The sequence below is a fragment of the Mesoplodon densirostris genome, chromosome 9 (assembly GCF_025265405.1).
Source record: "Mesoplodon densirostris isolate mMesDen1 chromosome 9, mMesDen1 primary haplotype, whole genome shotgun sequence".
Classification (NCBI taxonomy): Eukaryota; Metazoa; Chordata; class Mammalia; order Artiodactyla; family Ziphiidae; genus Mesoplodon; species Mesoplodon densirostris.
The window spans coordinates 86,650,642-86,665,277 of NC_082669.1; the positions used below are offsets into that span (position 1 = coordinate 86,650,642).

A 14,636-nucleotide genomic window follows, 5' to 3' on the forward strand; every position below is an offset into this window, starting at 1 on the left:
TAATTCCAGATGCTTTCGTCAAGGGCTGATTTCAGTTGGTCTAATTGGGAGCAGTACTTGCTGGAATTAATTGTTTGGTTTTCCGGAAGGAGCTCATAATAGAGGACTCCCTTCCAATCCCACCATATACACAACATCACCTTCTCTAGATGAAGACCGGCCTTTGGTGTGGTTGGTGGTGGTTCATTTCGCTTGCCCCACAATCTCTTCCATTCCACATTATTGTACAGTATCCACTTTTCATTGCCCATCACAATTTGTTTGAAAAACGGAATGTTTTCATTATGTTTCAGTAGAGAACTGCATGTGGAAATACGGTCAAGAAGGTTTTTTTCGCTTAACTTACGTTGAACCCAAACATCAAAGCGATGAACATAAACCAAGCTGGTGCAAATGATTTTCAACGCGTGATTTGGATATTTTGAGTATGTTGGCCATCTCAAGCGTGGTATAACACTGATTGTTCTCAATTAATGTCTTGATTTGATCGCTATCAACTTCAATTGGTCTCCCTGACCGTGGAGCATCATCCAGCGTGAAATCTCCAGCACGAAACTTCGCAAACCACTTTTGACACGTTCGATCAGTCACAGCACCTTTTCCATATTTTGCACAAGTCTTTTTTTACGTTTCGGCTGCGTTTTTACCCTTCTTGAAATAATAATGCATAATATGCTGAAAATGTTTTTCTTCCATTTTCAATATTAAAACGGCTACACAAAAATACACCAATTTTTGGTAAGTTTTATTTTTTTTAAGGCACGCTGATATGACAGCTGTCACAATACAATCTAATAAAATTGTTTCGAATGAAGTTAAAGACAACTAAAGCACTACTAGAGCCACCTTACGGGAAAAACTGAACAAACTCTTTGGCCAACCCAGTATGATATAGTTCTATAAAATTAGTGTGCCTGCCTGCCTCTCCTGCCTCCCCTTACCCCTCCCTCCACCTCTTCCACTGAGACAGCAAGAAAGACCAACACCTCCTCTTCCTCCTCCTCCTCTTCAGCCTACTCAACGTGACAACAAGGATGAAGCCCTTTACGATGACCTACTTACACGTAATGAATAGTAATCATCATGCTGTACAGTTAATAAATTTATCTGTTGTGTATGTGTCTGTGTGAAAATCTAATAACTATACGGCAAGAACTGTATGAAATATTTTTGTGTCCTAATCATCATCACCTAAGTATTCATCATGTAGAACACTGTGTGTAAGAGTTGAAGTGGACAGCCGCTCCTTACATAGGCGTAAGGTGAGGGATATTTAATATAAAATTAATACTGTGTTAGTTTTCTTACTGTTTTACAACTTTGCTTTTGAAGAACTACATTACCATACAGTATGCCCCTCTCTCTTGTAACTGGAAAAACTGCATATCTGCCTACCTTCACAGGCAAGTGGTTTTTGAAAAAAAATATAACAATGTTCCCAATACAGTATTATGAATATGACTGTACTAACATATGCCATAAAAATTTTATAACGATTCATTCACTAGTATATAGGCTAGCTACTGTGAAGCAACCATATCGAATATGCTAGGCTACCATAAAGCAATCATATGGCTGCCTCTCTGTTATCGCTGCATGAATTATTATACCTGTAAATAAATATAAATCTCACATTCTTTTCATTTTTGATGTCTACTGTTAGTATTACATGTAACATCTACAGTGTTTGTATTATAAATAAGACAATATTGACCAAATTGATGTAGGTACTAACAGATTATTCATCTTGTAAACAGATGATGTAAACTTACAGCATCGATAAATACAGTTCAGTACTCTAAATGTATTTTCTCTTCCTTATGATTTTCTTAATAACATTTCCCTTCTCTAGCTTACTTTGTTGTAAGAATACAGTATACAGTACATATACAAATTATGTGTTAAATTAACTGTTTATTAAATGCTTCCAGTCAACAGTAGGCCATCAGTAATTAAGTTCTGGGGAGTCAAAAGTTATACACAGATTTGACTGCTCAGGGGGCTGGCACCCCTAACTCCCATTGCTGTCCAAGGGTCAACTTATGTATTTGAAATTCTAAAGTATATGACCCCATTAAAATCTGCTATTCACCTGGGCTGTGGTCATTTTGACAATAATTCTCCCCACCAACAACTATTCTAAGTTCTTCAACTGCTCCTGAGAAACCTGTAGTCTGAACTAAGTGGGGAGAGGGAGCAGAGGTGATTGTTCACAGGCTGATCTAAGATCTGTGCTAGGTTAACATTTAAATGCTTTCATTCGATTAGCTGTGTTCCCTAGCCATCATTCTCTTCCTAGCTAAAGCTTCTGAGATTTAGAAAGTTATCATAATTCTCTACACATTGCAAAGTAATTTTCAATTAAAGTCTCCTTTCAGCTCCATTTACTGCATAGAAAAATCTACCATCCATAACCTGCCTGAAGCCCTGCAGAGCAAATGTTCCTCCTGGAACTGAGAGACCACACATAAAGGCCCAGAGGAAGCATGTGAATGTCAGGCAGGTTAGGCTCTAGGTCAGGGGTCAGGAAACTACTGCCATGGACCTAATCTAGCCTGTCCCCTGGTTTTTTTTTTTTTTTTTTTGCGGGACTCGGGCCTCTCACTGTTGTGGCCTCTCCCGTTGCGGAGCACAGGCTCCAGACGCGCAGGCTCAGCAGCCATGGCTCACGAGCGCAGCCACTCCGCGGCATGTGGGATCCTCCCGGACCGGGGCACGAACCCGTGTCCCCTGCATCGGCAGGCGGACTCTCAACCACTGCGCCACCAGGGAAGCCCTGTCCCCTGTTTTTGTATAACTTTTTTAAAGCTAAGAATGATTTTTACACATTTTTAAACGGTTGAAAGAAAACAAAAGAAGAATATCTGTGATATGTGCAAATTATATGAAATTCAAATTTCAGTGTCCATAAATAAGGCTTTATAGAACACAATCATGCCCATTCACTTATGTGCTGCCTATGGCTGCTGCTTTTGTGGTATAATAGCAGAGTTGAGCAGCTGTAACAGATACCATATGGCCTGCAAGCCTAAAATGTTTACTATCTGGTCCTTTAAAGAAAAAAGTTTGCCAACCTCTGCTCTGGAAGATTAAACGATGACCTCAACCAATTCAGAGAATCCAAAATTATCTGTCACTATAGAAATTCTAATTAGAACTCTTTGAATTTTCTGTGGAGTCTGATTCTCTACTAATCTAAATTTCAGACACAGAAACTTTAAAATATGGTTTAGTTTTCATAAAGTTAATGGTTTGACTTTGCCAAAATGATTACAATTGGTTTCAACAGGGCTATTTTTATTTCTGTATAGTTTAATAAAGATTTTTCTTTAAATTAAAATTATTTAAAAGTCTAGAACGACAGATTGCAAACATAGTGCAATATTCTTTATATGAAGTTCCAGAATAGGCAAACTAAACCTATGGTGATAGAAATCAGGTCAGTGATCCTTTCTGAGAAGGGAGAGGCATGAGGGAACTTTCTGGGGTGATATTTGATACAGAAGTATGGACCACACAGGTAAAGGTATAAACTTATGCATTTTAGGGTATGTAAGGGTTAGAAAAACACACACCAAGAGAAAAAGTAAAAACAAAATTTTTTCAAAGATGTCTTGTAATTGCTTAAAATTCCATTAAGACAGGCAGTCTAAACAGAAAGGTACAGATTACTTACAGATTTCAGCTGAATACCCTGCCGTATCTGGTCTAAAAGCGCATCCCTTCCAGAGCAGGACACCGGTCGACTGTTCTGTTCCACTTTTTTTAGCTGAGCACCCTCTCTGATTTGATCTAAAAGAGCTGCTTTGCTTCCTGCAGAAGTTGGAACCTGATGGTCACCATCGGAAGGGAGGCCGGGGGGAGGTGGCGGCCCCGGCGGCGGGGGAGGTGGAGGCGGCGGGGGCGGTGCCGCCGGCCCCGCCACCGACATTGGCGGAGGAGGTGGCGGCGGCCCGGAAGGCGCTGAGGAGGGCAGGGCTGGAGGAGGAGGGGGGTACATCCTGTTTGGCGGTGGCGGAGGCACCCCAACACCTGGCCTGGACGGAGGCGGCGGTGGCGGCGCAGCCGAGGGAGCTCTTGAAGGGGGCGGGGGAGGAGCCCCTCTTCCCCGGGCAGGAGGGGGAGGAGGGCCCGAGCTGTGCGGAGGTGGCGGGGGAGGAGGCGGCCCTCCCCGGGACGGTGGTGGAGGTGGTGGTGCTGAAATGAAAACAAAAAAAGAAAAGCATGCTTTTCCCCCAGCAAACATGATACTGAAAAAGCGGCTCATTTCAACATGTATTAAAAAAAACCAATATGAGGGGGAAAAAAGAGACCTCATCTTTGTATGTTACTTTACAAAGATATCTGGGCGCAGATGATATGTTACAACTCTGGAACTACTCGGCCTGAAGATCGCCTTCCTGGTCTATCTTGAAAAAATATTAGCTAAAACAGCAGAATTTAGTTTTTGGGAATCAGCACCACTTCTCAAGGTAAAGGAATAAACACATTTTTATGTAATAATAATAAAACTATAACAATGATATCAAACATTTTGGGCAATAAGCAACATTTTACATTTTCATAAAAATTAATGGATACCTTCCCTCTTTAAAGAATCAAGTATATTTAGTTGTTTTATAAAATTAATTTACATTCAGAATTAAATAGCTAATGTAGTATAATCTATTAGAATTTATTCAAGTTAATCTGAGCTAAACTCAAATACTTTTTCTTGGACAATGTAAATCTTTGTCACCTAACTTACACCTGTAATTTATAATGTCCTACATTTTTACATGTATAGAACATATAATATATAATACAAGTTATGTAATAAATATATATTATAGTGATATATAATATAATATATCATGTATATATTGTATATATTGTACTACATTAATAAAAGATGGTCAGCAATTCCAGTGATGGCATTAAGGGAGGCTGGTTGCTCAGCTGAAATGTTCAACTACTTATTCAGGAGACATTAACAAATTAACTGAGAATTTCTAAACACTGTAAAATTAAAGTTATTAATAAAATATTAACATTATCCTGGTAGTAATGACATATACATTCTTATTTTACTTAAGGGAAAATGTAAGCTAAAATAGAGAAATTCAAAGTACAAAATTTATTACATTTCTAGAGACATGATTTTACCAACAGCATACACAAACTTATATAATAATGAGCTTCATTATTTCTCCGTTCATTTAAAGAGTGACTAGAAAAAATAACTATTTTTAGGAATAAAGAAATCCTAAAATCCATAACAGCTATTTGTATTTACTGGTACAAACTAATATATTACTGATGGATATTTCTACAATCTATATAATAAAAATACCTACCTTAATTTCAAATAATAATAGACTCAGATGCTCAATAATGCAATGATACCAGAGAAGAAAAAGCCCCCCTCAGTTCAAAGGAAATCAAACATTATCTTCTGATTTTATTTGGGACAATCATGGGAAATACACTCTAAAATATGCTATCAAATATAGTCATAAACATTAGATAAAATATACAGAAAGGCCAAAGCTCACAAGAGTATTGTCTCCTGGCATAGAAACTTTTAAAACTGGAAATAATATATAGCTGCAAACAGGAGAGTCATCCTACTTGGATACAGGCCATCACTGAGGGAAGTTCCTATGATTTACACTCAAGGCATACTGGAGATCTGGGTGTTGCAGCTAAGGCTCACCCAATTTTCTCACCAGATCCAAGGCAAGGAGATTTAAACTTGCTAAAACCCCTAACATAATTTGTAATAACAGGGTAAAACCAAGAGGATATGGCATATGTATATTATGTACACTCTCTGAATAAGACAGTACATCAAATCCTTCAAGCAGATACAAAGATTTCATTTTAATCAGCTGAGGTTTACATTTCAAAAAACAATGTTGTCTGAACTAGCATTTTTATGATTTAGTTGTTTGTTAATCAAGAGGAAAAGGACCCACTCTATTCTACTACAAAAGGTATTAGTCCATCATTTCCTGTGGTTTCACCAAGGACTCTGGAACCATAATCTTTTCTATGTACAATGATGTATCTCTTCAATAGACAGATTTAAAGTTCTTTTGAACCGGGAATAAGCACATTTATTGGAATAATTTGGGATTCAGCTAATACCCATTCAAAGAGACAGTAAATTATTGTTCAGGCAAAGGGAGAGCCTTAATTGATAGTGAATAAATTATCAACTGCACCAAGTTTGGGTACAGCACAAGTTCAGCATTTCTATTATCTGAAAAGTGAGTGGAAACATCTCTATATTTTCATGAGGAAAACATCTATTATGAACTTTCTATTTTTACAATCTGTATTATGCCTACATAAAAAAAGGAAAGTAAGCAAAAGATATGCCATATCCCAAGGTAAAAATGTGAAAGAATTAAAACAGGAGGAGAGGAGAGACGGCACGTTAGTTAGGTTCATATGCACAAAAATGTCTGCTGAGCAGATCACACACCACTGTGAGAAAGTCTGGCGGCCTACAGATTTTCAAAACTGAGTCACACAAACACCAGAATCAGAATGACAATGATAGTTCTTAGATATTTAATAAATAAAGTAAAAAGCATGACACAAAAGTTACAACAAATAAAACTGTTCTTACTATCAAAGCTTAGCTAGAAAAGAAGAAAGACTGAGGCTTATGGAAAAAACCTCGTCTTGATGCTGCACTATAAAGAAAAGTTGATATACTTAACTTTCAGATATTATTTCAGATCAAATTAATATTAAGAGTAATTGGTAGATAACTCTAGATATTTATTTAAAGGAATTATAAGCAGATATTGTAAAATAATATAACTAATATCTAAAAGAAGTGTAGTTTTATAGAATTCAGGAAACTACTCTCATGCACTCTCATCAAGATTAAGCAAACCAGGCAAATATTATTCAACACAAATTTAAATTTATGGGAATACTAACAACTCTCTGAGTAGTCATTTATAACTACGTGTTTGCTTATGTTTAGTCCTCCCCACTGCCCCAAATTAATGTAAAAATGTAAGTATATTTTATGTAGGTTATTGAAATAATGCCAAGTGTGAAAAGCAATCACTAAAAATAAGTATATTAAGTAATAATAAAAACAGTGGTGCTGTTAAGAGGTAATCCACAGAATTTCAAAAAAATTATCTAAATTACAGATGAAATATGAGCTCTGACTCATATAGAAATAAACTTCCTTTTTTACTTTAGCATCTATGTAACATTAGTTACAAAGCCCCAAACATTAGTTTGAATAGAAGGCAGAAAACCTTACTGGATGTTAGATTTGGAGGCAGGATAAATGAGTTCTAGCTTCTCTGAAAATAAACACATGCATAATTTAGTACACTGGGCCAAATAACAGCCCCTATACATACCACTCCACTGTGGTGGACCTAAGAACAGATTATTAGAAATTAATGGACTTCAAACAATTGCAAAGACACACACACAAAAAGATACACTGGAAATCACAAGGTCTCCTACTTAGTACAAATTTGATTACCTGATTTTGCAAAATAAATTTCAAGAGATTTGATTCAAGTTTTACAAAATATATTTTTATGACAACTTCATAAGCTTCTGTCTCTAATTTTTTTCATACTTCTGACCACACTGTATGTTTTGCCTAGAAAACATTTCCTTAATAAAAATCATTAATCTGTCTTTTATTCTTCCTCTAAAAAAATGTACCTTCTATAAAATCAATCTTGGTTGTCTAAAAAGTTTCAAACTGGGAGTTAGATTCTTGAGTATATGAATCTTGAGTATAAGTTCCCAAAGCATGGTTTTTGTAATGCCTGTGAATTTTTTTTGTTTTAGGTAATTTAATTGAGGAAAGACCTTGCCTAATTTGATGTTTTAAAAGCAATTAGAATAAAAATCAGTAATAATAAAGTTTAAAAAACAAACTCAATCAAGTTAATACAGACAACTCTCAGTTACAGATATTCAGGTCAGAGGGCAGCAGTATGGACTAATAAATGTCAAGAGTATTTATAAACTTATAAATTCAGAGAACTCAGAGAGACCCTGAAAATATTTTGGTATAAGGTGAAGGTGAGTGGTAACAGTGGAGAAAAAGAGAGTCAAGGAACAAACTAGGGGTCCTCAAGACCTTCCATCATCTGTATACTAACTGTAACTACAACTCATTCTGGCAGCATTAAAAAACAATAATGTTGCTGTGCCCCAGATGTTTTTATTAAAAATCCAAAGAATTTGGAAATGTAATCTTTTCATGAAATAAGATAAATTAGCATCACTCTAGTTTCAGTGGAACTAGCATTGTGTTTCCACAACAGTAATTATGACTGTATACTTGTTTACATACCTGTTGTCACACCAGACTAAGATTTCTGAGGGCAGAAACCGTACCCTTTATATCTAAATATCCTGAGTAGAGACCAGTGCTGACATAACAATGTTTACTGAATATATGAATGAGTGAATGAATGAACATCAGCAGTGAAAAAGATACAGGTAAGTCAAATACCTAATTGAAAATGAGTTAAATTCTTCAGAAGAATGCTATGATTAACTGGAGCTTTTGTTTTGCTACACTATCTACCATGAGTATGCAAAAACTAGGAAGAAGAAAAGTAACCCCAAATGAATAAGGTGGCAAAGAGATAACTGTCATATTAGAAAACTCAGAATTAACTGTATTTGCATTTTATTGTGATAATTATTAAGATATGACCAAAAAACAAGGTGATTTAAATAAAATATCAGATCTTAAAAGGTTGCAACTCGTTTGTGCTCTCAGGTACCGAATGACAAATTTTATACTTTAGCCAAGAAAAAAAATGTATTTCAAAATAAATAGATTTTTCATTATTTATATTCTGAAAATGCTTATTATACATTACAGAATTCATGATTATATTTAAATTACTACTTCTGAATTGTAATAAAAACAACATTGATAGTGGTCTCTAAGATTCAGTAAGTGAAATATTATGTAACTATTATTTTTTATTCTAAAACAAATAGCCAGAAGATTTTGTATGAATTTTCATTAATTTAATATAAGACTTTTTAATAATAAGTAAAGCCTTGACAAGTTTTTCAATTATACTGAAATAATGTAAAACACAGTACACCGGGCCAAACTAGTTCTCCATAAATTTGAACATTCTGCTTAAGGAAGGTTCACATGAATGTATGTAGCTGTCATCCATGAAACTGACCTCAAAAGATTCAAAAGAAAAAATAGATCAGAATGCCTGAATAGAAATAAAAGTTACCTTGCCTTCGTAGTTCATTTTTAACAGCTTCAACACCTCCTGTTTTTTCAATGAAGTCATATATAACTTTTGATGTTTCTCTGTCTTTAAGTTGTGCCTCTGAGATTCCACACAGATCAAAAAGATTCTTCAATTCTGGATCCAAATTATTCAGCTACAACAGACAAAATAACTGCTAACTATAAAACCTATGTCAAATTTTTTACAATAGCAAGTTGAAATATTATTCTCATATCTATGCCCTTTATGAAATTATTTTTTTATGTTTATAAATTTTTAATATAGTTAGATTACTTATATGCTAACTAAACTGTCTTACAAAAAATAGAAAAGATAACAAAGAATAGGTTTTATATTTTATCTCATCTCTTTGTTCCCTACCTTTAAAAAGAAGGCATTCTCATTTAAATTTTTACTAATCCTTTCATGACTCAGACATTTCTAATGCTCACCTACTATTCCACCTTGTCCTAAATAAGATTTAGGTATAATCACAAATAACCACAAAAAAGGTAAATCATTTGAAAATTTGAGGTCAAGGACCTCTTTATGACCCAAGCACCCTGTACAGTGCCCAACACAAAGAGGCACTCAAAAACTTTGTGGTGTTAACATTGTAGTTCTAACAAAAATAACCAAAATAATTTTTGACCCCAATCACAAATAATATTTCTTTTCAAAATAATTTTTCCAAACCCTGATTATCTGCCAAATGTTAAATACGTGACTTAGGTAACCAAGTTTCAACTATTTTGCTCACAATGCTATAAATTAATGAATGATGAAATTGCCAAAAAGAAAAGTAGAATAAAAAGATCTAGATAATTTTAACAACTGGATATTCAGAATTTGATTATAGTACTTTCCAGTAATTTGGCATATATTCCCCTCGAATGATCACTTTGCAGAAATAATTTTCTTCTCTTGGCTTTCAAAACATAGAGTTTTTATATTATAGTAGATAAAGCCAAGGAGTTAAAAAAAACTTTCTCTTTAGAGACTTGGCCATCAATGATAGAACAATCTATGATTTAAAACCTCAGTGGAATATGAACATAAATACAAGCACATTCCAATAAACACTAGAGTTAACAAAAATGAATAAGAATAAAAGTCTAAAGATAGGCCATGACATTCCCACATATTTAGAATAATAATGCTTATGGCTTGAAAAGACACTTACATCAAAGCCAGTATTCGGATCCCAACCAACATGTCCAATGTGCCTAAAGCAGTAGATAGAAAAATATAGAAAAATAAAATGCATAAATGGCATTAAAAACCTAATATATATGAAATCCAATCCACTCAGTGAATTTTTGGCCTGAACTAATAGTTCTCATAGACATAACCATATTCAGGGAAAAACTGTACAAGTAGTCAAGAAACCAGGATTCTAGCCCAGGCTCTGCTACTAATTGAGCCGTAACATTTTTGCACAATCTTTCTGAGTATCCATTTCCTTAACTGACAAACTAGCATAAGAACACAAGCATTATATGTATGAGAGGACAGGAGTTTTGTAATGAAGTAATGAAATAATGGATAAGAGAATGCTTGAAATATGTCAAATAAATACCAAAGGTTTGATGCCTACTATAGACTGAGTGTGTCTTCCGAAAATTCCTATCTTGAGACCTAATCCCCAATGTGATAGTTCTTGGAGATGAGGATTTGGGGAGGTCATGAGAGTGGATTCCCCAAGAATGGGATTGGTGCCCTTAAGAAAGAGGTCCTGGGGCCTCCCTGGTGGCGCAGTGGTTGAGAGTCCGCCTGCCGATGCAGGGGACGCGGGTTCGTGCCCCGATCCCGGAGGATCCCACATGCCGCTGAGCGGCTGGGCCCGCGAGCCATGGCCGCGGAGCCTGTGTGTCCGGAGCCTGTGCTCCGCAACGGGAGAGGCCACAGCAGTGAGAGGCCCGCGTACAGCAAAAAAAAAAAAAAAAAAAAAAAAGAAAGAGGTCCTGGAGAGCTCTCTCGCTCTCTTCCAACATGTGAGGACACAGTGAGAAGATGGCTGTCTATGAACCAAGAAGTGGGACCTCACAAGACACAGAATCTTGCCTGCCTCTTCCTTTCTCACAGCCTCCAGAACTGTGAGAAATAAATTTCTGTTGTTTATAAGCTACCCAGTCTACTGTATTCTGTTAGCAGCCCAAACAGATTAGGACAATGCCTTTAGGCAATTTTCAAATATCATTTATAGGGAAAAGTGAGATTTCATTTTCATGTCCAACAATTAGTTGAAAAAACAGCTCTAATTTTTCTTTTCTCATGGGTGGAAAAGTAAATAAACTAAGATTAATAAAATGTCTATTGGGCAATAGCCTTTAAAAAACTCCAACAAAATTTATAGCTAAAAAGGTATGCAAGTGATAAATATAAGTGTTCTCCCAAAAAGCAAACCAAACTTTCTAACAATTTAAAAAATCAAGAGCAGAAATGAGTAAATCAAAAGTAAAGATAAGAATAATAAAAGAACCGTCTTACTGGAAATTGCTTGGCGTTCCAATATCTGCCTTAGTTAATCTCTTCTTTTTAGCTTTTCCTTTTTTCTTTTCTTTGGTATGGGAGATGTTGTTGACTTGTGGACCATAAAATCTATTTGTTGTAATTTCTGGATTTTTTATGTCAACTGTTGCCATGGGTAGATTAGGACCTGCAAATAAAGTCGAAATAATATAAAAGGGATATAATTTAAGATAACAATTATTACAATCATAATTTATAATTTTTTTCCTGAGGTAGGACCACTTCATTACTATAATTTAAATTTTAAACCTGCATGTTAATTTTTTATAATTTCAAAAATTCCTAAATTTCCAAAGTCTATAATAAATTTTTTTTTAAGTGTCTGTCTTTAATTCCATATAAATTTCTTACAGATTATACCATCAGTTACCTGAAGTGAAAAAGCAAAAGGAAGAGAAAGCAAAGCAAGACGCATATGCCCAAAACAGAGCAAGGGCAAAAGAATTTCATAATGTGAGCAGCCACTGCCCACCCCCCCCAATTTTTCATGTCTAAGGCACATCAGAACTATAACTGATAAATGTTATTATTCCCTCCACAGAAAACATTAGAGACACTTCGAGCCAAAAATATATGCTGACTTTCCGCACAAAGTGTAAAGGGTTTTTTTTTTTTATTATGTGCAACACAAAGTTATTTAAGTCAATAAATTTTTAAGGAATTTCACACGTTCTGATTCTTTCCACTGCCAATCACCTTAGTTCCTCCAAACTCATAATCTTCAAGATAAAACAGCCCTTTCAAAAAGAAGTTACCATGTGAGTCAGCCCACAATTCTTTTAGTTAGGCTTCTTTGATCTCCAATGAAATATGGACACACTTCAAAATTCCCCACCTGTAATCTTTGGGATCCAATTTCCTCAAGCAATTTACTTTAGGACCATGTTTAGGGTCAGGAGATGGATCTGCCTGGTTCTGAATTTGACACCCTCTAAAAATGTATTAGGTTCAAATCATATTCACTCCTAAGCCATCACATCCTAGAACAGTACAGATCACTGGGATATGCCAATACCTAAGATAAAAAGTTTGTTAGGTTTTTCAAAGTTTACTTGGCAGCTCTGTCTTGTAGTTCTTTCCCACAGATCTAACAGGTAGTTCTATGAGTAAAGGAAACCACACAGTTAATCTATGAGGCGTTTCCAACGATGTAGATTCACAGAAAAAGCCCCATCGGGATAGACCTCAACTATAATAAATTCTTAAACAAATTAGCATAGATACATTATTTCAAAGCAAACTCTTTTTTTTTTTTTTTTTTCGGTATGCGGGCCTCTCACTGCCGTGGCGCGGAGCACAGGCTCCGGACGCGCAGGCTCAGCGGCCATGGCTCACGGGCCCAGCCGCTCCGCGGCATATGGGATCCTCCCAGACCGGGGCACGAACCCGTATCCCCTGCATCGGCAGGCGGACTCTCAACCACTGCGCCACCAGGGAGGCCCGCAAACTCTTTTTATAACATTAAATCTCATGAATATAAATTTTCAACAAGAATTTAAATTTAATTGATCTGCTCCATCATATCTTGACTATAACAGCCTCACATCCAACACATTACTCATTGGTAAAGTGGCATATATTACATAGGAAGAGTAAAAGAAGCATCTACTTTGTTTTAAATCTAGTAAAGAAGTCTAGTCTTACTTCTTTATTTCAACTTTATTAGTCTATGATGAAAAAAACTTAATACAAATATTACTACCATTTTTTTCCAAAACTGTCATACTGAAGTCTAGTAGTATTCTCCCCATTATTATACATACACTTTGGCTAGCAGAAGTACAGAGCTCAAAAATCTAAAATAGAAAAATTCTCAAAACATTCCATCTTCCGCAAGGGATCAACAGTAAAAAGATCTCAGGCATCTTCAGGTATTATTAATAGCATCTTCAGGAATGACACTAAACGCAGCACACAAAAATTTGTTTTATAATTCACAAAAGTATTTTGGTCTTAAAAGTATGAGAGTCTGAACGAAATATATTCATCTTAAAAATTCCTTAAAAAATTGAACCAAAGGGCAACACATGTTCCTTAGAGATCCCATTTTAACATATGATTCTCTGACATAACTTCCTATTAGACCAAATTCCTCTGAGATGATTATATTAATGACGACTTTTAAAATACTGTATAAAATATAATCACTACTGTGCAGAGAAACAGTCAACATAGCAGGCCTGAGACTGCTATCTTTAGAAAGCCCTGCTTTGCAAGGTTGGCCCTTAGCTGGCATCTAGGATCTAGGATTTCAAGAGGGTTCCCATTATCCCCTGATAAGATGGGCTCATTGTGTCTCAACTACTTGTGCTAACAGTGTGGTTTATGCTGAATACTTGCTTTCCTTCTGGGAGTCTAGAATCTTGGTATGTCCTAGACAGAAGATGCCACGTGACTAGCCGCCAATAAACCCTAAGCACTGAGCTTTTCCTTTAGGCAACAGTTCATGTGTGTTGCAACAATTCATTGCTGGAGACATTAAGCATATCCCCTGTGACCAATGAGAGAATACTCTTGGAAGCTTGTGTGTAGTTTCCCCCAGACTTAACCCCATATGTCTTTCCCTTTTGTTAATTTTTGTTTTATATCCTTTCACTGTAATAAATCTTTGCCATGAGTACCACTATGTGCTCAGTCCTGTGAGCCCTAATGAATCACCAACTGGAGGGGTGGTCTGTGGAATCCCCAACACAAGCATAGAATGGCAGACGGAAATTCCAAGACATTACAGGCTAATGTATATTGAGTGATCACTAAATGCCAACTTGACTATAATTCTTCAATTGTGCTGAAAACCTTAAATGCATCCTATTCATAAAAGTTGTCTGAAATAAAATATTTACCTATATGAGAAAT

General features: G+C 35.8%; 1 protein-coding gene and 1 non-coding gene across 2 annotated transcripts in view; both read right to left on the reverse strand.

Moving 5' to 3' along the window:
• The window catches only part of WASL (WASP like actin nucleation promoting factor), a 64,342-nt gene that overhangs the window by 6,958 nt on the left and 42,748 nt on the right, over window positions 1–14,636 (reverse strand). Inside the window, exons 6-9 of the mRNA XM_060107592.1 lie at window positions 11,739–11,907; window positions 10,432–10,474; window positions 9,249–9,402; window positions 3,677–4,197 (exon numbers count right to left, since the gene is read on the reverse strand). Coding sequence (XP_059963575.1) covers window positions 3,677–4,197; window positions 9,249–9,402; window positions 10,432–10,474; window positions 11,739–11,907 — 887 coding nt within the window. The remainder of the gene's footprint in view (window positions 1–3,676; window positions 4,198–9,248; window positions 9,403–10,431; window positions 10,475–11,738; window positions 11,908–14,636) is intronic.
• LOC132496567 (small nucleolar RNA SNORA18) lies at window positions 12,840–12,970 on the reverse strand. Its single transcript, XR_009533463.1, has one exon. It is a non-coding gene; the product is annotated as a small nucleolar RNA SNORA18 (small nucleolar RNA).